Genomic DNA, 26,888 nt, shown 5'->3' with positions numbered 1-26,888 from the left:
GAGTCACAATTTGATGACGATTTCACCATTGGCGATTACAAATAGGTTACAGTGACTCCTCCACCGGCGCCGGAATCCGTCTCGGCCGAGCCGCCTAAGGTCGGCCTGCAAGTGAGTCCTGAGCGCGATGCGGCAAGCCATCAACAAATTGACCAGGGTTGTTGGCTGCGCACCATAGACGGAGCGAGTCCTGGCACACCAGTGCTGGTAGCAGATCTCAGACACTAGGATAGGATAGGGTAGGATAAACGCTTGTCCCATCCTACAGTTGGCGACACAAAGTCAAACCGGGACTTTTCATTTTTCGAAAAAGTAAAATGAATTTACAGGCGAGAAATTAGTTCTATTTTGCAACGTAATTTCCAGCTGCACTATGCATTGTCCCAGCGTTTCACGAGGGCTTGGATGCCAGCAGCGTAGAAATCCCTACCGGTGCGTAGCAGCCATAATTGGACGGCATTCTTCATCTCGTCGTCGCAGCTGAAGTGGCGGCACCCAAGGAACGCTTTCAGTGGCCCGAAGAGATGGAAATCGCTGGGGGCGAGGTCTGGACTGTAAAGTGGATGTGGCAACAACTCCCAGCCAAGTTCCTGTAAGGTGCGGGTCGTGAGATGCGCGGTATGCGGGCGTACATTGACCTGTAGGAAGAGAACTTCTTTGGTGATATGGCCCGGCTTTCCGAAACTGGAGATGTCCATGAATGTTAGTGTTCAACGTTCCCACAGAAAGGTCCGTCTTTCGAGCCAGTTCGAGACGTATTATCCGTCGGTCCATCAGGATCAGGCGCTCCACAAGTTGGATGTTCTCAGGAACTCTGACACTGGGCTCTGAGCCGTCCCCGCCGGGATCGTCCTGCACTGATGTACGGCCGTCTCGGAACTGTTTCCACCACTCAAACGCTTTGCTGCGGCTAAGTGTATCGTGGCCATACTGGGCTTGAAGTCTTCTGTGAATTTCAGATTACTTTACGCCTTCATTCACGAGAAACTTCATGACAATTCGCTGTTCAATGTGCGCGCTCACCATGTTGTCGGTCATCTTGTCTAGCACGTGTCTTCTGTTTTGCACAAACTTTGGACCACTATGTGGTGGACGCGGATGCCTGTCGCGTGTGAAAAAGATGAAAAAGAAGTAGCGCGATCCATTTGTACACTGAGGAGACAGAAAGTCCCGGTTTGACTTGAACGCCCCTCGTAGATAGGAAAATAGAGCTACTTCCACGTGTGTAGTAGCGTACCTCTGTAGGTAGCTCTCCGCACTAACATTCAACTATCGCTTGCGGTAGAGGAGAAGGGCCCGTCGATAACGCGGTCCGCCCCCGGGATGGTCGTGTCCTTGCGCGGCATATAAAAAAGGTTGTGGAGGCAGTACTGCTTGCGGTGCTGTTCCGGAAAGATTTTTCTTCAATCTTGCGGTACTGTTTCTGGAAAATAATTTCTCTTTTCACTATCATCTCATAGAGTACTTACTGAGTAAGGTACTGTCACCAAAGTTGCTCGTGTGACCTTCCCTCAGAAGGAGCTAGAGGGTATTGAAACGGGCAGCCAGCGCGCTCTTATGGAAATGCGGACCCCAGATCCGAACTTCATAAGTGTGCGCATGGTAAGCGTGAGACCGTCTACTATGACGGTATGAAACGAGTTTGTATGCGGTGTGGCGCAGAGGGCCACTTCAAAAAGACTGCGCGCTCCCAGTGTGTGCTCGCTGAGGTGATTTTGGGCACGAGAGGTGCGACGCTTCGTCTCTAAGCGCTGTGGTAGGGGTTACGCTGTATCCGAAAGTTTGGCTACAACGGGGGCATCGCTTGTTTCTGGTAGCGGTGTGCTATCAACCGCTCCCATTGGAGCGCCTCCCGTGCAGGCGCCCGCGGACGAGAGTGTCACAGCTGAGGTGTTATGTTCAGCGTGAGTGCCTCTATGCCTTTGTGCCTCTGTGCCTTTCGCGGTTTTGTGCTGGCAGTCAAAATGGTAGTGGAGACGCAGCTAGTGGTGACGGTGCCGATAACGACGACACCGTCGCAGGTGTCTCGTCTCTGCTGTTAGCGCCGTACCCAGTCCTGCTGGTGCTGTTAGTGTTTCAGCTGTCGTAGTCAGTTGTGGTGCCCTTCATGCAAGAGATGCTTCTCCTGTTGAGCACGCTAGTGCTGTCGTTGGTGGCGTTGTGGCAGTGCGCAACTCCCACATTACCGAAGCTATCAGCGACGAGGATGACAGTGTTGTGTCCTCATACTCCGAGCGCTTGGTGATTGATGGGGACCCTAAGATAGTGCACGTGGGAGATAAGGATTTTCCGGCTTCTGTCGCTAAACGTATGCGTGTGTCCTCCGACAGCTCCCAAGTGCATGATGGCTCTCAAATGGACAATGAGTCCTACTTTTAAATTCCCTGCATTTCCTTTCTTAATGCCTCTGTTCAGTCCTGCAACCTTAAACGTCCAGGGGCTTGGCAGGGAGGCCAAGCACATGGAGGTTGTCGATTTGGCAAAGCTGGCAGGTGTGGACATGCATAATCATTCTTGATGGGAGTGGTTGCCCTTACGGGCGTGCAATCAAGTCCCTTGGCGATCTACATGGGCTCACAGCTTTCTTCAGTCCTGGCTGGCCACACAAGACAGGCGTGGGTATTTTAGTGTTCCCGTCATTCCGGGGTACCGTGCGATGGTCCGACACAGTCACCGAAAGTAGGGTTGTGGCGGTGGAGTTAGAGTACGGCAGTTGTGCTTTTCGCATTGTTAATGTTTACGCCCTGCCCGTCGCAGTGAGCGCTCAGATTTCTTTCGCACAATTGACCCTTTTTTCTATGGTAACCAAAATTTACTGTTTGCGGGCGACTTCAACTGCACGATATACGGACAGCACGGCAGACAAGCAAATAGAGGACTTGCGCGCTTAGTATATTCTGTTGGCTTCATTCATGCTTTGTCACACGACAACGGGAATGCCTATGAACTCACCTGTGTTGCTACCCGGGGCCGCCACAGCCAACTGGACAGATTTTATGTCCCGCCAGGACTGTCGGATTTTATCTCCCGCTTTGTGACGCGACCTGCTGGGGATCTCACGGATCATGTTGGTGTTCTGTTACCTTTATCTGGCCTGCTAAATTTTCGCTCTGGCTCCAGTTTTTGGCGCCTGAACGTGTCTTTGTTCAACGACCCCTAAATTAAATACGACCTAGAAAAGTGGCTTCCGGATCTTTGTTCCGCACCCGATTTCGGGCCCAGTCACTGGGAGGCTCTGAAGCTGGATGTAGTACACCGTTCTCAGCATTGGGGCAGACAGCGCGCGCGTGAACACCGGCAGTGTAGAGGTGCACTCTGGCAGGTGTTGGCTGTGCTTCGCAACCCTGACTCACGCAGTCCTGAATCTGCGTCTGGTATCGCGGACGTGCGGAGGCGCCCGGCCTCTCTCCGAATGCAGCCCAGACGCAAATTTGTTGCGCAACGCTATGTGGTGCGCTGGTGCGGGAGGCATATTGCTCCCGTGTGTTACTCAAGCACTATGCAGCAGAAAACGCGACTTACGAATTACTGAGCTCCGGTCAGCTGACGGCTCAAACTGATCCTGGTGGCATCCAGGAAGCAATGCGTGAGCATTGCGCGACCCTTTATCAGGAGTCACCTCACGGCGAGCCTGTTATCAGCCGAGAGTGCCTACTGCCGGCGAAACTAAGAGAGCGTATTGACTCAGGGCCGCTCACGCAACATGAAGTTTTTCCGTCTGTCTCCTCAATGACGACCAGAAAGTGCCCTGGCATTGATGGCCTCCCAGTTGAGTTTTACAAGCGCTTCTGAAGTGTTATTGGTTCTTCCATGATTCGGGTTTTTGACATCTGCTTAGCCCAGGGGTTGCTATGCCCCAGCATGCAGAATGGTGTTGTTGTTCTTCTGTGCAAACACAAGTCTCGCAAACTGTACCCAGATGCTTATCGTACGATTACTTTACTGACGAGCGATTATAAGGTCTTAGGTAAAATTCTTCTATTGCGCGTTTCTGTTTCTGTTGGAGAAGGTGTTACATCCTTGCAAAGCATGTTCCGTCTCCGGCAGATCCTCAGACCTTCATAGAATGTCTCTTCGCGATGGCATCCACTGGGTTAAGAGTGGCCATGCTCCCGCTGTGCTGGCGTCCTTCGATCAGTCCAAAGCATTTGATCGTGTGCGCCACGCATACCTGTTCTCTGGGCTGAGGGCATATGGGTTCGCTGTTGCTTGGGCCAGGTATGTGGAAACGTTTTATAGGGGCGCTAGAAGCGCTGTCTCTGTCGCTGGCGTACTGCCGTCGGCCTTTCAACTTGTGGGGTCCGTCAGGGATGTTATCTCTCTCCCGCCTTGTACGCCATTGCCATCAACCCTCTACTCGAGAGACTGTACTCGCTTCGTGTTACATTGCCGCTGCCCAATGGATGCCACCCACCTGGTTTTGCATTCGCGGACGACATCTCTGTGATCGTTTCTCGTGCGCGTTGCCTAGGGCCTGTTTTGAAGGCGTTTGAGCTCTTTCAGGGGAAAGACTGAATACATCAAAAAGTGCAGCACTGTTTTTGAACCTCCAGCCTTCCCGCGGGGCTCCTTTCTGTGTTCCAGTGAGGCCAGAAGTCGAAATTTTTTGTGTGACTTTTGATTGCACTGGTATATCTAGCGTAAATTGGCCAAGAGTGTTTAATCGTTGCAGAGCTGTCCTGCGGCAGCTTAAGTTTGTTGATTTGCCTACCACTTTTCGCGCTCATCTGCTAGTGGCCTGGTACTACAGTCGCCTGTGGTTTCTGTTAGTCGTTGCCACGCCACCACCACTAATTCATACTGCCGTCACTAGGCACGCGTTCCGTTTCTTCTGGGGCAGTTCGGTAGAGTGGGTCGCGTGGTCGCGCTTGCACCGTACACGTGACCAGGGCGGCTTAGCCTTACCCGTGGTGCTCGACAAGTATCTTACACTTCAATCGCGCGTTTATTTTGAGGCGTTGCACACTCCCGAACACCCGCCGTGCGCATTAGTGCAGTACACTCTGGGATGTGCTACCAGGTGGTTCGTCGAGAGCCCTAGCTTTCGGCCTAGGTCCGAAGTCCTGCCTCATCAATACAGTGCCTGTGTTGATGTTGTACGGCGTTTGGGACTCCAGCTTCCGGACGCTGACATCCAATTATGGGCTGTCAGCGATTTTTATACAGCTATCTGGGAGTTGGAGTCTGGTCTTCCTGTTCCTTCGGTACCGACGAAACTGTCTTGGCGTCGAATTACGGCGGGCTGGCTTGATGCCCGCCGCGCCAGCCTTCAGTGGAAGGTGGCCCACGGTGTTCTTCCTCTTCGTGAGCGACTACACCGTTTTCACATCTCGCTCTGACGGTTGCACGTCTTGCGGGATGTGTGAAACCACAGAGCAGAGTGTTTCAGGCGTTGTCGTGTTCCTCTTTTGCTGTGGCGCAGAGTAACCCAGATATTTCAGTTGACGACTGTCGCCTGGGCCACCGTACAGTTCCTGGAACCGTTGCCAGTTCCGCCCGTTTAGCGTAAAGAATTAGCTTTATTAATTACCGAGATCAACTTTCAAATTTGGATCCGTCGTTGCCGGCTGGCTTTCGGTTGCGCAGACTTCGGATACGCAGCTATATTTCAGGCTGTCAGGGCAGGGCTTCATAGCCACATTGTCCGTGAGCAACCACTGTATGGTCTTGTGGAGTGCTCTCGCTGCTGGCTGACGTCTACTCGTCTTTTCCGCCATGTTCAGGGTGAGTGGCAAATCGTGTTCTAGCCAGCTCGCTGTGATCGTACTGCACTCAGCAGCGGCTCTCCCGTGTTTGGATTGCTCCCGTGTTTCGTACTGACCTGGTGTGGTCAGTACGAAAAGCAAACTCTCCTAGAGAATGTTGTTATCTAGCTTGTAGGACTGTAACGTAAAGTTAGTATCTGTCCAAAGGGGACTACCTCCATATAGATAGCTCTCCTGCTTGATGACAATACACACGCTGTTGATGACAATACGCGATGGTGACCGAGCGCGTTTCTGGCATCGCCTGGTGATCCCCGCATCGGAACGGCGCTCATTGCACGAGAGCGGACGGCGTTACGATACTGCGATCCAGGCAATGCCAGCAGTCCGCCGAAACTTCAGTATCTCATCAACTTTGCCAACAAGTGCACAAGTACTCACTGTTCAAAGTTGTGCGGTATTATACGTGATACACAGGCAGGCAACACAGTGCATGAATTACCGCATTTCTTTTTTGTGTGGTGCTTGCCACCAAAGTGAAAATGCGAACCTGCAGTTCCTGCAGCACGTAGTACCCTACGCGATAAGATTTAAGGAATCCTCTATAGAATACCCTTTTCCAAAATGATATTTTCAATGGATTACGCCCCTAATAAAAGTGTTGCTCTTAAAGAACCTATTATAGGAGTGATTCCTATATAATAGACTTCAGTAAACGCCGTACTAAAATACACCAGCCACTTTGGTGTGAAAAAAGGAGTCAGTTATAGGAGAAGCAGTTTACTCAAAAAAGGTGTAAAATGATTTACTGTGACATGCGCGGCATTATGTCAGCATATGTTAGATAGCCTCTTAAAATAGGATTTCGCCGCATATAGCACGCTCTCAGCAAACCACCACTTGGGCGAACACCGTTCTGGCCAATATATGTTTAAGAACGGGCGCAGTACCCCTTTTGCTGACACTATGCAGTTATGTTAGTTGATAAAAAAAAAGCATCCGGACCCGCGCATTACATAAATTCCAGGGGGGGGGGGGGGGGCGGTATCACGAAATTGATATTCTATGATTCTAGTGTTCCAGCCTCAGAACATCAATTGTCTCGTGGTGGTTATCATTCCGTGCAATGGCTGAACTTCACCGTGCTATGTGGTGAAGTTATGTTTTAAGAGTGCAGAGTGCAATCACTACAATTTCTCTTCGTAATAAGGAACCTTCACCACGGCGCCGTGTTTATGAGTAAAACGTGCGCTAGTGAGGCGTAAATACCGTGTACGGCCTGCTTAAAACATCCAATTTCGCGCGTGTTCGTTCGCTTTATGTACGGGCTGCCAACACCTGGACAGCAACCACCGTTGAAATTACCCTGTGACGTTAACATCGCTCAGTATAACAGCAACTGCTCAATAAAGTACGAAAAGAAATTGGGTTCGCCCGGCTGACGTCACGACTTCAAATTAGTATACTCGCGCTAATGCGCACCACCTGCGTGAAGAGAAACGGCGAGCTCGTTTTAATAACTCACTCACAAATGCAGTAACTGGTCTGCAGGGCACCCCTTTTGAAACTCGTTTAGTTTTCCTCTCGCTGCGTGGCATAGAATTTTCGTCATGTACGCTTCGTTACTACTGCTCTTAGTGTGGACACTCATGCTGGTAAGCAAACTTGAGAAGATTAGGTTCAGAGGACTCTACTGGGCGGCTGTACAAAGCAGTATAGTACGATGAAAGATTGAGGTCACTGAAAAGAATGACCAGCTGTAGGACTCGGACCCACACCTTCTGGATTACCGGTCCAGCGTTCTACCAAGTTTAGCTGAAGGGCTTAGCTCAGTTGGTAGATCTCTGGACCGGTAATCCAGAAGATGTGGGTTCGAGTAATCACTCTTAATTTTTTTACATCCTTTAGCGTGTATTGAGGGTGTAATCCATTCGGGCGATAGCTCATTCCCTTTAGGGTGTAATATAACACCCTTTTCCACAGGCTACACCGTCAAAAAACAGGCTATAACCTGTGGAAAAACAGTGTTATAGTGCACCCTAAAGGATGTGAATTATCGCACTTTTGGATTACACCCCTAATGCATACTAAAAGGTGTAAAATATTAAGAACCATACAGTTGGCTAAGCTTTTCAATGACTTCCATCTTTCATGATTAATTTCGTAGGTAATTGAGTACGTACGCAACGCCGTTACCGTAATCCAATCGATACTCTATGTTCGGCAACACAGTGTGGGTCGCGATACTTTTTTTTTCTTTAAGTAGATACCGGAATAGTATTTCGGCTACAAATTTGTGGTAACGCGATCTCCGTGTCGTTACCGATACATATACTCTCATAGTGCCCCCCCCCCCTCTTCTGCACCGGCCATATTTCTTACTTTTATTCATTGTCACTGGTTCGCCTGGCGCGTACCAGTGTACGGTTTGGAGAAACCTCAGTAAGATGGCAGACGAGGAGTTTGAGCGACCCCTATTGCAAATTCCAACCAACATATCGAAGAGTCTGTATATGCTTTTGCGATTCCAGTTTTAAAGAGTTTCCATGCCGAAAGAATGTTTCCGATATGAGTTGCGCCGTCCCTTGCAACGACGTTATGTAAGACACTGGTATATACTATAGTGTCTTTAGTATCGTCCATGTATTGACCTAGTCCACATTTCGTTGTACACTGGAAGTACACGAATGCGCGCGAGCCTCAACGTTTCTTCTTCTTCTTAATAGACGATTTCCGAAATTGCATGGATGGCCCACCAGAGAGCGCCGTGTTGCGAAAGCCCCGCTGCACCTTGGGATTTAGTTTTCATGATTCAGAGAGAAGGAGAAGAGCACAAACGGTTTCGGTTTTCTTTCTCCTTCACCTCCCGCACCTTCAAGAAACAGGCAGACGAGCACGAATGCAAACCATTTCCCACAACACATTGCGCGATGCGCGTGACTTGCGCGACGGAGGGCCCCCGTGCGGAGCACAAGGGCAATATCTGAAATCGCCTATTGTCGGGGATACCATGTATTCTAACTCGTTTTTACCATCCTGATGATCGCACCTCATTAGTCCTGGCCAATCTGCCTTACGGATAAGCGCCATCCCGCTCAAGGAGCAATAACAACAACACCAGCGACATCCCCAGAAGCGGAAGATGGGAAAAGCGTCATAGCTTTCTGATGTCACGTGAGCGCCAGCGCTCAACGTCACGTCTTCACGTACACTGCTAACCGTGGGGAATATCCTGCTACACAGCCACCAGATATTCCGTAGCAGACGTCAGGAAAACACGCTGACGGTGTCGTCTGCTAAATACGCAGTACGCCACTCCCGATATTCCGCACCGTGTGAATGTTCAACATAACACGAGACGGAACTTCGGCTCTGTGAGAAGTCTTTTGGCATTTTTCTTTCACTAGAATATTCCGTGAGTATGTCGCTCGTGTCAATACACGGATGAGTTACATTTTGAAAGAACAGGGTGCTTATGGAGGTCTTTAAATCATGTTATGCTGTGTCTTGTGCTGTCTATCTGCTTTTGTATGTTGCGCTCTATATCATTTCGCTTTAAATTTCTTTCACAATTTACAGAGGGGTGTGGTAAGAGCGTAGTTCGACGAACATGTCATGATCACGTCTTTTGTACTGATTTAATTGTTGCCAAAAGGGCCCATAAGAGAGGGATTATCCCCAACGAATAGAGGGCTTTACTATTGTGACGACAGGTGGCGGGTCATACGAAGATGGCGCTTTGGCTACTCGACGTCAAGGCGTCATCGCGGGCCCAGCGACCCCGTCGAGAGACACACGGGAACATAGAGGTCCGAAGTAGGAAGCCCACTGCTACGGGGTGCTATCGTTGCGGGGACGCTGCGGACGATAGAGGCTCTCTTGGTATGTGGCGGCGGCGGTAACTCAGGCAACTGGCATGAGCCTCACGCACTAAAGTTTTGCTCGGCGACCGCAGCGCCAACTCCCTCCTCATGTGAAGCGCCCCCTTTCTATAGATGGTCGCGTCCGGTGTGTCCTCTGCCTTCGTTGAGCGCGGATGTCATCCCTTTTGTGGAAGTCATTGCGCCGCGATTTTTCAGAGCCGCAGTTTAGGCGATACATAGAAAGAAAGACGCACAATAGGATCCTCAACTTTTGGCAGGCCCCAGGCAGTTTGAGGCTTGTGTTGTGCTTGTGTGCTTCCATGTTCCAACCTCAGAACCTAAATTGAGTCATTTACAACCATAGTTTTTGACGCTCTATGGTCTCAGTCGCTTTTGCGCCAAAAACCTCCCATTATCATCATCATCATCATCAACCTCTGAAAAAGCTCTTCCGTCATGTTCACCAGATGCTTCCAATTTGTGTCTTGTTTATATATCTCGACCATCTCTATAACACCGACCATAACACTCGCACCTAGCCCCAGCGCCGCTGATTTAGTTTCGCCAAGCGGCCGCCGCACGTTTGTGGCGCTGAATACGGGACCCTCGGCAGACGACGCATGCTATGCGGATACCGTCGCTGCCGTCATTCGCGTTTGGCTCTTGGCTGGTTTCCACGCGGTGGGCAGTGTTCGTCTCCAGTGCAGGGTTTGTCAGACGTGAGACGTGATGGTGTTCTGCACCGTCACGCTTTGCAAGTCGAAGAAGGCAGGGTCGGACCCAAGTAGTTCCTTCCACGAGTTCCGCTCAAATGCTGCCTTACGGGAGAAGTGGCTCGAAATATATCACGGGGTCCTGACACAAGTAACTTCATTGCGATTGTTTCTTTCCATACGGTGTGCTTTTATGGACGGCATTGCGTACCATAAATAGTTGTATCTAGTAGCTGACTACTTTTTACGCATCTCTCTCTGAAAGAACGCATGGTAAACTGTGGCCTACGACTAGGGATGGGCATAAGTACAACCTTTGAATACTTAAATATAAATACAAAATAATTTGTTGAAAGTGGTGTTTAAATATACATACAGTATCTAAACACCATAACTACTATCATAAATACTGTGAGGAAGATGTCATCTGGAACTACAGTAACGATGATCATAACAAATCAGGAAGGAAAAATAGTATTTATTTGTTAGATTATCATGGTAATTTTAAAATTACAAGTCTTTTCAAGACTGCATCACTTCGGCGTCTTGTGTTAGGCCGTACAATCTGATTCGCAAAAGACATCAACGTCTTCGCAGGTGCCGATGAACAAAGGCTTGCATTAAATTTGACGAATATGCTTGGTACAGTTTGGGACAAAAGTTTACGGAACACGCGAGCGACGTACTTTTTCTCCGGTGCGACACCCTAGCGGCTGCCGGAAGCGAGTGAGTTCACTGTTGCGGAGGGGTGGAAGGGTGCGCTGTTAGCGACACATAGCGGTAACTTGTACTTCCCAGGCACGCATAAGCGACACTGGAACCACCACTGTGTGTCGCTAACAGCGCATCTGTCCACCCCTTTGAAACAGTGAACTCACCCGATTCCGGCAGCCGCTAGGGTGTCGCACCGAAGAAAAAGTACGTGGCTCGCGTGTTCCGTAAACTTTTGTCCCAAGCTGTACAACAAGGTAATCAGCCGCGACCGTTCTCTCCAACAACAGGAAAAACTCGTCATCTAAAATCGTTTTTCGGCTGCATGTTAGCCCAAACACTGCGCCCTTCTTCCCTAAAGGCGCTCCCTAAACGCGCCCTTCTTCCCAAAAGGTCAAATGTGCAGCATATTTAAGACATGAGTCAGTATATTTTTAGGAGTATATACTTAGGAGTATTTATAAAGTATTTACAAGGATAAATACCCCCTAACGGATATTTGAATATAATTACATACGTGTCGTTTATATACCGGGTGTTTCAGTTAAATCCCCGGGCTAAATAATTCGCGAACAGGTGCACCAATCGACGAACTTTTTTTTACAAGTATCTGTCCGATACCACCTACAAGCTACGCACCGTGTGAATGAGTGGGAGGCGCTCATTATTTAAATAAAATTCAAACGAGTTTCGTAGAAAAACATAACTTCTAAAGCAGGGCGCTATCGGCATTAAATTGGGTACTACCCCTTTTGGGACCTTCAGTGGACACCTTTTAGAGAAAAATCTGCCACCGAAGCGGGTCATTTGTTGCAGTAATTAATTGGTTTCGGTTTACATATTTTGGTCGCAGCTGGTCGCAGTGAAGCGCATATATTTTAAGTAGTACTTTAATTACAATGTATTTAAACACTGCCCATCCCTGCCTCCGACAGACTACTCGACAGCGTGTTCACGGCATTTCAAGGCCGAAGTTTAATGATCACGAAGTTGAGGTGGCCTTGCATCTCCCACGAGTGCGAAAGGAACACAAAGAAGGCACCACAAGGTAGTGTCGCAGAAAAGCCACCATCAAGAAAAGTTCTCAAAGTGGCTTCTATCCGAACAGCTTAATAAAGGTTAGCAGAGCCTTGTAATGGCAGACCGAAAAAAAAAGGACCGATAAGTAGGAAAACAAAACAAGCAACTGCTGATTCAAAACTGAAGTGTTTGCTTATACAACAAATTCTTTTGGACGCCATAACTGGTGTCGGTCATCTTTTGCCAGGAACAGTTTCTTCTTACGGTGGTATTCACCCATTCTCTGTAACTGCTCTGCATGTTAACATGGAATGCCTCTCACGCGAAACGTAAACTCTGAACGCGCTTGCGTCTGACAATCATAAACGCATGAGAACTGGCCCAACACACAAGGTGCTGCTGCTAAGTTTATGTGCACGATGTGCGGTACATAGTGCGTGAGTTTCACAGTGTTGCATGCCACCTTACGCTTCAGAGCACAGACCATTTCTGAGTATTTTGTTTCATAACTTTTAGCTTTACATGGACAGAGGACCTGCGACGATACACAAACATGTACGCAGGAAGAATTCACCATAAAGACCACTCATATTGCACACAGCTGAGCTACAACAGGCGCTCTTCAGGGTACGGCAATTGGCACCCCTGGTGGGCTTCCGTCATGTTCACCAGATGCTTCCAATTTGTGTCTTGTTTATATATCTCGACCATCTCTATAACACCGACCATAACACTCGCACCTAGCCCCAGCGCCGCTGATTTAGTTTCGCCAAGCGGCCGCCGCACGTTTGTGGCGCTGAATACGGGACCCTCGGCAGACGACGCATGCTATGCGGATACCGTCGCTGCCGTCATTCGCGTTTGGCTCTTGGCTGGTTTCCACGCGGTGGGCAGTGTTCGTCTCCAGTGCAGGGTTTGTCAGACGTGAGACGTGATGGTGTTCTGCACCGTCCCGCTTTGCAAGTCGAAGAAGGCAGGGTCGGACCCAAGTAGTTCCTTCCACGAGTTCCGCTCAAATGCTGCCTTACGGGAGAAGTGGCTCGAAATATATCACGGGGTCCTGACACAAGTAACTTCATTGCGATTGTTTCTTTCCATACGGTGTGCTTTTATGGACGGCATTGCGTACCATAAATAGTTGTATCTAGTAGCTGACTACTTTTTACGCATCTCTCTCTGAAAGAACGCATGGTAAACTGTGGCCTACGACTAGGGATGGGCATAAGTACAACCTTTGAATACTTAAATATAAATACAAAATACATACATACATACGTACATAGTGCGTGAGTTTCACAGTGTTGCATGCCACCTTACGCTTCAGAGCACAGACCATTTCTGAGTATTTTGTTTCATAACTTTTAGCTTTACATGGACAGAGGACCTGCGACGATACACAAACATGTACGCAGGAAGAATTCACCATAAAGACCACTCATATTGCACACAGCTGAGCTACAACAGGCGCTCTTCAGGGTACGGCAATTGGCACCCCTGGTGGGCTCTCCGCGCGGAAATACGGCACTTCCGCTCCTCGAGCCGCGGACGGAAGTCCCATAGGCGAACGGGCGAGTGTTACGGTCGTGTATTGGTCGTGGTATATATAAATATATATATATATATATATGTGTGTGTGTGTGTGTGGGTGTGTGTGTGTGTGAATTACAAGAAATGTAGAAGAGTGTGTGATGAGAGTGAATTCGTGTCCCGTCAGTGAATTTCCACACGATGACGTAAACGTAAATTTTTTTCGCAAGTGCTTTGTTGTCACGAATGCGCTGCAGTGCTTGCGCCATGGTAGTGAATTTCAGTGTACATGGTACACAAAGTAACAGAAATGTGGCGTAATGACCAACACTCCAATATCTGCAAAATGCTGCGCTGGAACACAACTTCATTATGGAGTGCATAACGTATAAAAGAAGGCACCTCCGTAATAAAATCGCACCTTCATAAGAAACACTTTCTTTGCTGATACCAAAGACCGTAGCAAACACATGCATACTGCAGTTACAAAAGCTTTCATTCTAAACATTATTGTGTAGCTTATGTCACCGTCATAGTAGCGTACAAAAAAATCACGGTGTTAAAGGGGCTATGAACTCTACTGAGCAGGCCCGCCGACTGTGCCGGTTCCAAACAGCGATTTTAACTTGTTGACTTTCGTATAACCGTTTGTATAAATCAATCTGACTGGTTCGTCTCTTCACCAGATGTGGCACGCTGCTCGTCAACCATCATCTCAAATGACAATGTTCTCGCTCCTGATTTGTTGATAACGGGAGGCGGAACCTATTGTATACGATTACGTGCAGCATTATGGCTACGAAATAGGCTCCGCCTCCCGTTTTCAACATATCAGGGATGAGAACGTCCTTTTTCGGGATGATAGTTGGCTACGAGAGTGCTATGTGGTGAAGTGCGTTGAGCAGAACGTTATATGTACCTCGGCGTTGGCGTCTGATTGGGTGCTACAATTCTTCAAGTGACGTAGCAATGGATAGAGGTATCCTGGATGGCACTGCGTCTACTCGCCCGTATCCCCCCCCCCCCCCCAAAAAAAAGAGTGAGTTTTTGCATTAATGCTGCACACGTTATGAAGGAGAAGAATTGAACAATAAATTGTACGTAGAATTACGAAACGTAGAAGAACAGTGTTAAACATATTACACCCGTAAGTAAATATACCTGAATATAGGAGTTCTTACCTCCTTTGATACATACTGCAGTTGCGAACGCTCCGTTATGCGACTAAAATAATGACGTTTTTTTAATATTATACGTGTTCAAGAACAGCCGCGAGGGGCTTGCTGTTGACGCACGCTCATAAATTTCTGCATAATGCTGTAGACAACACAGCCATAGGAAAAGAGAGAATACAGTTACGGCTTAAGAGCCTACGTAATCCCCTACAAAATAATTAGAGCTGCAGGATTCCGTAATGCACTCGTAGGTCACAGCACATATAGAATAATATTGGTGGTAATATTGGTACGTCATCAATAATATATTGCACATTACAGATACGCGAAACTAGAACTAGATATATGAGCGACGGACGGCATAAATTACATGCAATACTGATCAGAAAAACTACAGGATATAGTAGCCAGTTGTGTCATCGCCACTGGTAAAAGTGCTTGCTGCACTGGAACGCGCCACCGTTCTTCGTGCGTAGCGTACGGAAATACGTACGCGCGGATTTCGAATCACAAAAACTGTGTATCAAAATCACATGGAAAAGGGTCTAAACTTCACCGGCCCAACTGTCAAAACCATATCGGTTTTAGGTATTATGTAATATTAACCATCGGTTAATGGAGCGCCAATGCACTGTGACAGCGTCCCTCGTGCAGCAGTAGCTCCTCATATCACAATCAGCATCCACTATACACAAACCAACAATAACTGTATCAAAATCAATAGCGCCGTTTATCCTCTTACTCCATACTGCAGTTGCAAACGTGTTATTAACTGACCAAAAAGTCAAAGTATCGTATCAGAGTTAAAATGATCTGCGACGCTTCGACTGTCGCTAAAGCACCGTTATTATTTTTACAACGTGTTTACACAGTCGCACCATTTACACCATTTTTACACCGTATTATTTTTACCGTGACGGCATCCTCGCTAGTACGCTCCATGCGCTGCTCGCATCGCCGCCGCCGTCAGTCCCACATGGATGGCACTCAGTGTATTGCTCTGTAGACGAAAGCGTTCTCGGCGAACGCAATGCATCCTGGACAGGTCCTGGTCGCACGTCACAGCAAGCGTAAAGGCACACGTGACCTTAAAGATGGCTGCGCCCGTGATCGGCGGCCAAACCGTTTGTAAACAATGCGGTTGTTGTTTCTGCGCGACGTTTTGAATGTCTTTCGATCATGGTCATTATTTTTATCCGATAATCTCGCAGTAAAACGCGCAGTTTTGCACATAAGGCCTCGCAGGCCTTATGTGCGCCTGGCAGGCGGCAAACGGCATGTAAACAAGGTCACACGACCTCAAAATGACGTTTTCTATAACGTGCGACCAGGACAAGACGGCGGTTTTGCCAAAGACACCCGCTTGATGGTAGGTATAACAGTGGCGGGCTTGTGTCACCCCTGTGGTCACTACATCTCGGACGCCCGCAGCGCCCCCGACGAGTAACGTGAACTCCCTACTTAGCACCCCTAACCACGTTCTCTCTCGACAGAATCGCCGACCCCGTGATGACGTTATGACGTCAAGTGGTCAATGCGCCATCTTCAGGTGACACACATTCTGTCGGTGCCCCGGACTCGATAGGTTAAGCCCTATCTTGGCAACAACGCCCGAGCTTGGGCAGTTCTGTTAGCGTGCCCTCAGTGTATATCCATGTGGCTTATAGTACCATCCTGTAAAGGTCTTGTGATGACCTTGTTGTACTTGACCCGTCTTCCCTCTGTCCCTCGCCGTCCTTTCCCTCTCAATTTTCCCACGTCTGTGGTGTATACTATATACGTTCCCTATTGTGTGTGAAGTAAATGATGCAGTACCGTTCTTTATGGCCGCAACTCATGCTTTTTTACTGCACCATTGCGTTCCTTAGGAAGGTACTTCTAGCTTTTTTTATGTAGTCCTCTAAGTACCACATATATATCTCTTGTACGCAGAGCCCTGGGACAGCCATCAGCAGTGAAGAATTTGGACTGCATTACGTCAAGGCTTATTTTGATGCCATCGGTGTCGTAAGTTGCAACCACAGTTTTTAATACACCCTTAGCACACCCTAAAAGGTTCCCATTAGAATGCGATAACAATTTCACTTCCAATCACGTTCTACGCTATGTTAATTTTGTCTACTTGTTATCATAATTCAAACCTTTGATTCATTCCGTTACCAGATTTCCATCAAAAATATACAGGACTCTTTCTTGCTTCGGCGCTAACGACTGTGCCTCGTTGCAGCTCGTACATCGTACAGTCGAAAATTGGCGGAGCTGAGCTTTAAAGCTCAGCTCCGCCGATTTTCGACTGCGACAGAATGAAGCCATGCTTGGGCTGTGCGTTCGTTTCCGCACAGGGAGCATACATGTGAAAATTTTTCACCCATTTGTTTGTAGTTTTTAAGAAAATAATTTTTTAAATTTCCCTGGCACGGCGGTCCTGTGGTCGGCAAACCCTGACCAATCCCGGCTTCGTCCTGGCTTAGCCGCGCTCGTGGCTTGGCTAACGCCAAATTGTCGATGCGATGGCGGAGATCTATGGGCGAAGGTGAATGTTTTGGGTGTGTTCCGTGATAATTGCTGTCGTTAATAGCCTCAAAGATAGTTTTGCCGGTCTTCTTTAACGAGCCTTACAGGATGGCCTCATTGTGCAACGACGGCCGTCGTGAGCGGACATTCTGTGCCCGCACTGTGCTTCATGCTACCAACAAGACCTAACACCTATCGTGTGACGTACACTTACGCATTCTCAATAGCTTTGGCAGCGCACTATGCGCGGACTTGCTGCGCGTGCTGAAAGCACCACCAAAGCTATTGAGAACGAGAACGTGCTCGAAGACGAAGTATTCCTTATGAAACATGATAAAACGGTGCGGTGGTCACCGATAGCTCGTGACAGCTATTTCAGCACGATACAGAGGCCATGACGGAGTGTAAACACAAACTGGTTGCCAGGCAGAGCTGGCTAGGTGTGGCTATCCAATCCGCGCAGTTCCAAGAATGACGTCACAAGTGGAACCGCCGCCCGGTAGTTTTTCTCAAATTTCTCACGAACGAGTATGGAAATTTGGAAAGCAATGTGCGTTTATGAATGAAGTTGGGACCACGGTTCTGAATATCACAACGTCTTCATACTTTCGGAACAGCAGCGGAGCTGCACTTTAAGACACCATAATATACGTAACTCCAATTGCTGTGTATCTCATATCATCTTGCACGGCGGCGGGTGATGGTTTGCATAACTATTGAGGAATGCCCTGAAAGAATGCATTCTGTGCCGGTAACCTGGTAGATAAAAAGAAGCATGAAGCACAGGAAGAAACGGTGAAATTAAACACAGGTCTACGTTTCTTTTCTTTTCTTCGTTCTTTTCTAACTTTTGTGGTTCATGAAGTGCCGCACTAGTTAATTATTCTAATGCGCTGAGTTCAAACATGACAACGAAATCAGCCGAAGGTATCGACTTTCATGGCACTGAAGGGTTTTCGTGTCGCCGCTTCGTAAATGTTTGTGGAAATATGCAACGCATTTTAATCATTATAAATTTTATAATACAGTTTACTTTTACAAACGTGAATCTGTACACAGTTTCTTCCATCTTTAAAGCTTATTTACAGGCAGCATGGCTATAATTAAATATAAATCAAATAATCAAATAAATAATATTTCAAATAATCAAGTATCTGAATGCCATGGAAAATCACAGAAAACTTTCACCTTGATGGTGATGGTGATGTGATAAAGAAAAAAGTGGGGATAAAACTTTCACATTGTTCACTTGCTCCTCGGCTCTTCTGTACTTGTATTAAAATACTTGTATTGAACCATTGGACTATGTCCAGAAGTAGATTGCAACTGTTAAAATGAGCAGTGACAGCAGTGTGGAGAGTCAACTTGTCTCAAGCGGTATCCCCACTGCGCTGTAAAAGCCACATCGAGGCGGAATGGGCTTGAACCCATCACTGGAGAACCAGCCTGTGCCCTGCTTCGTAGACGAGGTTGTAAGCCATTAACACATCCATCACCAACTGTGCGGATAAGCATCAGATGCTAGAATTTTCAATTGCTAGCAGCGTAGACATAGATTCAGTGAACACAACCCGTTCCCGCGGGATAAGATCAACGACATGCTGCAGAATGAAAGGTATGGCATAGAGTTCCGCAGCTGTGGAGGAGGTTTAATAAGAAAGGCGACGGCCTTCCACTACGCCTTCGGTTGGGATGACCAATGCCGATGCGGACTTGCCATTTCGAGGCTGAGCGCCATCGGTGTATGCTGCGGCAGAGGTAGGAAACTTCGCGTCTACCAGAGCATAAAAACGGGCTCGAAAAACTTGTGGGGGAACCTGACCTCTTCGTTCCAGCTGGTCGGTTGCCACCCGTACCACCCACCGAGGAAGGTGAGTGGCACAAGAAGGAATCAGGGGGTCGGTGTGAAGCCTTGTCCGGCGGCGTGTCCTCTGCCCAACTCGATGGAAATCGCTTTCAGCACGGTATCGAATTTTCCCGAGGGAAGTGGTTGACGCGCACGCAAGCGTAGGAAGTGCCGAGCCACTTCACGCTCACGGAGAACGTCCACCGGGAGTTCACCAGGTTCAGCCAGGGCTTGCCGTGTTTCAGACATTCTGAGAACTCCAAAGCAGCGGCAAAGGCTTCTGGCAAATAGGGCGCCAAGAGTATTGAATGACGTTGTGGAAATTCTGTGCAAGATTGGAAGGCTATAAAGCACGTACAGTAGGCCTCACCACAACCGCGTGAACGGCTAGAAGGGAGCGCTGATCACAGCCCCACTTAAAGTACTGGCATCATCAAAGACGTTTATTCCTGGGATCCATACTCTGTATTCACACGAAGGACATTCCCCAGAATACAGCGGAGAATGCAAAAAAAAAAAAGGTCATAGCTTTCTGCTGTCACGTGAGCGCGAGCATTCAACGTCGTGTCTTCACGTAGACTGCTAACCGTAGGGTATCCTGCGACACAGCCACAAGATATTCCGTAGCAGACGACAGGGAAAGACGCTGACGGTGTCGTCTGCCAAGGGTCGTCTGCTATGAATGGCGCCGTATGAACTCTGCACGTAACATGGGATGGGACGGGACTTCGACTGTGTGAGCATTGTTTTCGCTTTTCGTTCCACTAGAATCTTCCGTGGGGATGTCGTCCGTGTGAATACACGGATAACCATAGATTTCTTCCCGCTGTGCGCACTGTGGGTCAGGAATAATGGGGGGCCCAGAGGGAAAGCCGACGATATTGAAGTCAACCAGCTCGCATGGCGTAGCGGTTAGAACGATCGCCTTCCATGTCGAGGCTGGGAAGTGACGCGGGTTTGTTTCCCGGCACCGGCTGTGTTGTCTGAGGTTTTCCCTGGGTTTTCCGAAGACTTTCCAGTCGAATATCGGCACAGTTCCCCCTGAAGCCAGCACAGGATTCCCCCACTCCTTAATGGTGCCCTCTCTCCACGACTGTATGCCGCTCATAGGCAAAAACCCGGATTTAAAAAATAAATAAATAAATAAAGGATGAGGCTCTTGATAATTATTAACGAAAAGTATCTGTTCACGTTTCTTTATTGGCTCGCTGGATTTTCTATCTTTCAACTACAAGTAATGGTACGTTTACACGTGCACTCTTAAAAGAGAAGCTCGTGGCATAACGGATCATTAAACAGAAAGATCACATCCGATATCCCGAATAGGCGAGACGACTCTTCTCGACTATTAAAGGGACACTAAAATGACAAAGTTTCCCTTTGCTGATGTCGCTACCTTGACACCAACAGAAAAGGAGCGGAATTCATCCGCTGCGTCTTTCGGGATTTATGAGCTGAACGAAATGAAACTGCAACACGCGCGTTAAGGCCAATATCCATGGAGCGAATGTAGAGCGAAAAAGCTGCGAACTTCGCTCAGCGTCGGACGCCCTGAGCGAGGCGTCAAAAATGTGAGAGTTCGCTGGCGATCCATCCTTGCCAGATACTTTCGCCAAGTGTCTGCGATTCTGGAAGCGTCAACTGCAGATGAACCAATGAAAGCGCCCTCCTGCTTCGAATCTACGCCGGCTAGGTCTTGTCGTCTGCAAGTAGTCGTCTGCTCTCGTGAGTCATCGTCGTCGTGGTCGTCGTCCTCTTCTCTATGGGATGCTGTCGTCTGCTCGCTGTTTCGCCTATTCTGCATTGCAAGAACGCCAGGCATTCTCTGCTAAGAAACATGTTTTCCTTTCGTAGTAGTGAATGTGCCTTTCGGTACGTTACTGGGCACGCTTTTTTAGGCAGTTGATGGATTTAGTTGCAAAATTTGTGACATTAAATGCAATGTTTCGAGCAACTGATGAACTGAGCAGCTTTCACCTTGACAGTGACATCAGGGCGTGACTTTCCGACGCCGTCCGCTAGTTTTTCCACCCATGGAGCTGGTGACGGCGTACAACTGTGGGCTGAACGCGCGTGGTAGTCTGCCGCGCGAACTTCGTTCAAAAAAATTCGCTCCATGAAGGTTGGCCTTTATCCCTCCCAAAATGCCGGATGAGGCACAAATTGGTTTCAACTTAACGACCTCTCTCGATGATTGGATCGATCGTTTGCGCGGACCAATCGGAGGGCCTTTCCTCATTGTGGAGCTTCTTGCGTATAGGAGAGGGATAAAGCGTCAGTTGTGGCTTCTTTCGCTCATATATCACTAACGACGTATCAGTTTACTCTAGTTCCTTTTGCGCTGGTGTCAAGGTAACAATTTTTTTTTTAATTTCGCGAGGAGAAATAATTGCGTTCTGGTGCCTTCTAGTGTAATTTTAACATTACGGTTGTGATGGTGATGGTGCTGGTGAAACGGCTCGCCGTTGTCGGCCTCACAGATGTGGTCAACGTCACGACTGACGCCCTGGGCCGACTTCTAAGGAAACTGTGCCGACATATGTGTGAAAGCGTCTGAGGAAACGTTACTGCGTAAGTGTCACATAAAGCCGTACGCTTCCCGTTGTAGACAAATCAGCGTATAGAACGATGTCATTTTGATGATGGTTGGGAAGGGACCTGTTATGCAGTCGATATCTCTTTTAGGAGTGTAAGCTTAGTCTGCCAATATTTGTGTGGCGATGCGCTGCACGCGGAGCGGGCTACGAGTACGGGATCATTTCGATGACCCGGGGTCTTGCGCACTGCGCCGGAAACATTCGACAAACATTGCCGGAGGCAATGTTCAGCTTACCCATATTGTTATTGACCTCGACTTCGTACGATAAGTATTCAAGATATGAAGGGGAGGTCAGATTGAGGGTAATAAGGATACCGTGATGTTACCCGTAAGGTTTGTCTGCGCAGTGTGGCGACATGTTGCACGCGCCGCAGGGTATAGAACTGCGGATAATTTGGACCACCTGGGGTTCTTTTGACGTGTGCCGGAGATCTCCGACGCACGGTGCTTCAAGCAATGTTTACCCCCCCCCCCCTCCCCCCTTAGACTTTGCCTTAGGAGTGTGCTAATGCCCTCCTAATGAGTGCCCTTGCGCGCACACTCTGCGTACTATAGCGTTGTCGAAGGTAATGTTCTGGGATTATAATGACGATTAAAGACTTTCCGGACATCGAGGGACTTATCATGCACTAGAATTTTATGTCAAGCTAGGCTAAACTAGCACACCTCCCTAGCGACTTCCAATGGAGCTTCAAATGATGTCATCAATTGTCTCATGTTGAACTGATGCCGCTTGCGTCGATACCGTCGTATGAATGTGTGTATGAGTTAGCAAAAATGTAAGAGTGAAAGGAGGATGAGTGGGAGAGAGTGGCTGGTTTGTCCCTTCTGATGACGCGCCATTGAAAGTCGCTGGGGAGTTGTGTTTGCTTAGCTCAATTTGTAGAGCCCTGGGCCGGTAATCCAGAAGATGTGGGTTCGAGTCCTACAGTTGGCTGACGTTTTCAGCGACTTCCATCTTTCATCATTTACTTTGGGGGAACATTTGGCCACGTGTATTGGGTGCGAGGCATTACTTACTAACGTCAAGGTTACGATAAGGTGATGAACTTTCTGGTGACCTAGGTGCGCGGCTCGGCAGTTCTGGGATCTTCGACAGGAGCAGGAAGGGGAGAGGGTTGTTCTATTATAAAAGGGGGATGTTTCACAAATAAAAGTCTTTGGTTGGCAGTGCTGTGTTTGTCTCGTCCTTTGTCATTTTCGTTAGCCCATAGCAATGTTTTTTTTTCTTCTTCCTTTTAGTATGGATCACCAACCCGACCGGATTTTAACTTCATTTATTTGTACAAAATAGCTTTATACACGCATTAGTGCATCAAGTTCGACGCACTCCGTTGCTCTCAGGGCCAATTCTGCCATGGCGACGCCTCAAGCGACGTCGCGAATGGGCGACGGAAGTAGAGGCGCATGATTTTCATGTTCCCACCACAGTGGCATTCCGTCGACCAAAACATACGAATACTCAAGAGGCGTGCCCTTTCTCTGTCACGTTATTGGTTACCAGTGTATCGTTCTCGCCACCTCCCCCGACGTCGTGAAAGCGACCGTCGGGCGTCGCCAAGTGAGAGCTGGCCCTCAATCTCGTCTTCAACGTCGCTTCCGACTGTGGCGTCAACCAGCGGAAGGAACGGAAACCGATATTGGTCATATAAAAAATGTTATAGAGACGCCGTTTCTTTTTTTGTTTTCTTCACGAATTATTCGCAGTAATTTCAACGGAGTGACTGGACTGATATAGTATTTTGGTGTAGAATATGTCGTCCGATGCATATTTAAGTTCCCGAAAGGCAATATTCTTTGTTCTATCGTCATTAAAAAGCCGAAACTTTATCCTGGTCAACCCTGCATATTATTCGCAGGATATATCCCTCACCAGGAATGCCTTCACGGTATGTTATGATGGCTCCTGTGTGCGCACGGTATTGGAAGGCTCTCTACCGCTGATCTCGCTCGCCACACACAATGAAAATAACACGGCTTGTCCCCACATAGCATACAGCGTAATATGTAGGAAAATGTGGAGACTGTGGGTGCAATACTGCGACGAACAAATTATCAGTTTTAGTTCTCAGTGATTCCTGGTTGTGCGGTATCGATATTACACTATCACGAAACGTTCCTTAAATCCACTTTGTCCTTCTGTATACTTCCAGGCTTTGGAGAATTATACACAAGCGGCAGAAAAGGTAATTATCGAAAAGTCAGTAGTACAGGCTCTAGCGAAAAAAAAAAAGTGCCAGCAAGCGCTAGTATGGGGATCTGGAAACTTGCGCCATGTTGGATAGAAATGTAACAAGATACTGGTTCTATTCCTGCCGATCAAAAGTACCAACACGTACTGACACCATTTCGCCGCATTTATCTTTTTGCTCTCTGCCGTATTGAAAACCAGCTGAAACCAGTGGCACAGAAAAAAAAAGTAGCAATTGCCATAGCAATACTGTATATTTATTTGGTAATATTCTCCTCCCTATGTTTGCCTACCCAATCCACGCGCACGCCTTGCAAATGTCACTGAAAGCCAGTTGCGGTTGCCGTCCGACAATGCTGCATGCGCAGGAAGGCCTTCATGCCGCTACGGGCTTTGAAGTCCCCTTCCTTTAAAGGAGCATAGAATTGACATTTAACGTGGCTCGAAACGGTGCTTCATCTGTGAAGCTGTCCGCTAGGAGTCACCACGCAAAATATTTTCGCTCTGCGGCGTATTGTCACGGCGCAATAAAATTTACAAAACGCAGTCGGGGAAAGCACTTCGCGGACGAGAGACACGATTCCCGAGTGACGTAGAAAGTGCTCGGTGCCTTTTTTTCTTTGTTTTGTCTTCTCGGCTCACGGATCGCTTATACACATGCTTGAGCTGTGCCGTTAGACGTCATTGGTCACGTGCCGGAGCCCTTTGTACGTCACGACGTCTTCTCGTTCGCCCGTGCGCTCTGGAGAGCACGTGCAGAGGATTCTTTTTATGTGTGCGGATTAGAGCCTCGCGCGTACTCTGTAGGTCACCTGCGCGTTCGTTCAACGTTCTTACGCAAGAGCTCGTTTTATTCGTTGCAGAGGACGTCGCAGCGAAAAACAAACAGTACTTGGGGCGTGACTTCTCTGCTCCTTTACCGCCTCGTCAGTGATCGCCTGACATAGGTATAAATTAGTCGAAAGTTCTAATGGAAGTATGGGAACTGTAGAGTCTAAGCGTGTATATGCACCGCAGCTTTCTTTTTCACGGCGTCCAAAAACAATCCAATTCTTAAGGCACCATAGAAGTGACGCCCAAAATACTTTTAGTTTTTCGTTGCGCCGTCTTCCCCAACACATAAAATGAGCTCCCGTGAAAAAAAACGATGAGCGCAGGTGACCTACAGAGCACGCGTAGGGCTCTGTTCCGCACACCTTTAGAAAAAACCTCTCCACATCCAAAGAGCGCATCGGCGAAGCAGAAGTCGTCGTGACATATCACGGGCTCCGGCACGTCACCAGTGACGTCCAACGGCACAGCTCAAGCATGTATAAGCGGCGCGTGAGTCGAGTAGAAAAAACGAAGCAGACAGGCACTGAGCAGCTTCTACGTCACGCGTGGCTCGTGTCTCTCGTCCACGACTGCCTTGATGGAGAGGGATGAAGCAGGGTGTCGAGCCATATGAAATGTCACTTCCATGCTCCTTTAAAGGAGGTTGCAACACTTCATCTCGAGTTATTCCCCATAAACTTAAATGTAACCAGGTTTACATCGATGTGAACCTGCATTCCATGTTGTACAGTAATGGACGTTATATACGCGTAGAAAACAGACAGAGCAAATATACCGGAACTCATGCGTCTCTGACGTCACATCAGGTCTCTGAGAGGGAGGAAGCGCGGTAGAAGTCACTTGCTTACAAATACCAATGGGAAAGGCCGGAGCTCTTAATGTCAGAGCTTAACGCGTACGTGTGTTTAAGGGTTCCCATCTCGCCAAGTACTTCACACAGGAGAATAAATCATTTTCCCCCTCAGTGTTCCAGTGTGCAATACGATGTGTGCGTGAGATAATGGACCACATCTATGAAAGTATCGCAACCTCTGGAACGCGGCAGCCATTCCTAAGAGTCATCTCCGTGATATTTGCCTGCACACATTATCCCTTTGGTTCAATGATAATGCTGATCCTCGAAGAGTGTTTGATATATATCCGTGCCACTACCCCATAATGTGGTTCCTGTCCTGTGCGACATATCTAGGGTTCTCAGAGGCGCATCTATACTGGGATGACAGAGCAAAAACACTGTGACTTCCCGCATGATCTTAGACTTGGACGCTCCGCCCTTCCAGTTATATCAATGAACATAGCACCCTTGTCTTATTCCTTCCAAGGTCATCGATTACATGGCGAGCGCCGTGAATGCCTTCATAGAGGTAAGATAATTTTCATGTTTATGTTGCCCCAAGATCCCCCAAGTAGAACAATGTACTGAAAGTCGAGTGTAATAAGGGTGGACGGTATGTGTCTTATCAATGCTTTTAGTTTCACGAGCCTGTTCAAGGCCTTATATCCACCTACCCATTCACCCACATTGCACTCGACTTTCAGTACATTGTGCCACTTGGGGGCCGTCTGTGTAGTCTCGGGTTTTCTCTGGCACTTCCAGACAAACGACGGCACGGTTGTCCTTGCGGCGCGGAGCTTTTTCTGTGAATAAAACGCGCTTGCAATTCTTTCCTTCTTGCCTATAATGCTGAATAACTATTTACGAGAGTCGTTCAGTACCACCTTAAAGACTGAATTAAAATCCTGAACTCTCTCCCATACAAAATGTTCTTCCTGCGGGCCGTAGTAGCCCCCTCTGTGTGTGTGTGGTGCAGGGGGGGTATTGAGACACCCTAGTGAAAATATAATTACGTTTTAATGACGATACAGATGTGCAGAAAGAGAAGTCGTTAGCGCTGAAACTGACAGATCTGTTCTGGATGCGCTCAATGGAATCGGACAGATAACTTTGTGAAGTGTCCCACACAGAACAGGCGTACTCCAGTTCTGGTCCTGCGCAACAAGTGTGTCCCAGATGCTTTAGGTGAGGGGGTGCTCTTTTAAATCAACGCCTACTGTATTAGTAGAAATGTGTTCAACATGACTGTTCCATGTACTGCTGGATGAAACGGAAACGCCAAGATATTTATAACAGTAAGGGAAGGGGATGATCGTGTCATTAATCGTGTACGTAAAATCATCCGCGGCACGAGG

The 26,888-nt window shown here is 48.1% G+C and overlaps 1 protein-coding gene across 1 annotated transcript in view; it reads left to right on the top strand.

The window, feature by feature from the left end:
- The first annotated feature begins 7,188 nt into the window (after positions 1-7,188).
- Positions 7,189-26,888, top strand: part of LOC135400168 (uncharacterized) — a 62,752-nt gene continuing 43,052 nt past the window's right edge. Inside the window, exons 1-4 of the mRNA XM_064631901.1 lie at positions 7,189-7,360; positions 16,647-16,721; positions 23,827-23,859; positions 26,021-26,062. Coding sequence (XP_064487971.1) covers positions 7,316-7,360; positions 16,647-16,721; positions 23,827-23,859; positions 26,021-26,062 — 195 coding nt within the window. The 5' untranslated portion in view covers positions 7,189-7,315. The remainder of the gene's footprint in view (positions 7,361-16,646; positions 16,722-23,826; positions 23,860-26,020; positions 26,063-26,888) is intronic.

The sequence above is a fragment of the Ornithodoros turicata genome, chromosome 7 (assembly GCF_037126465.1).
Source record: "Ornithodoros turicata isolate Travis chromosome 7, ASM3712646v1, whole genome shotgun sequence".
NCBI lineage: Eukaryota > Metazoa > Arthropoda > Arachnida > Ixodida > Argasidae > Ornithodoros > Ornithodoros turicata.
Note: the sequence above shows the minus strand (reverse complement) of the source record. Positions and strands in the feature narration are given on the sequence as shown.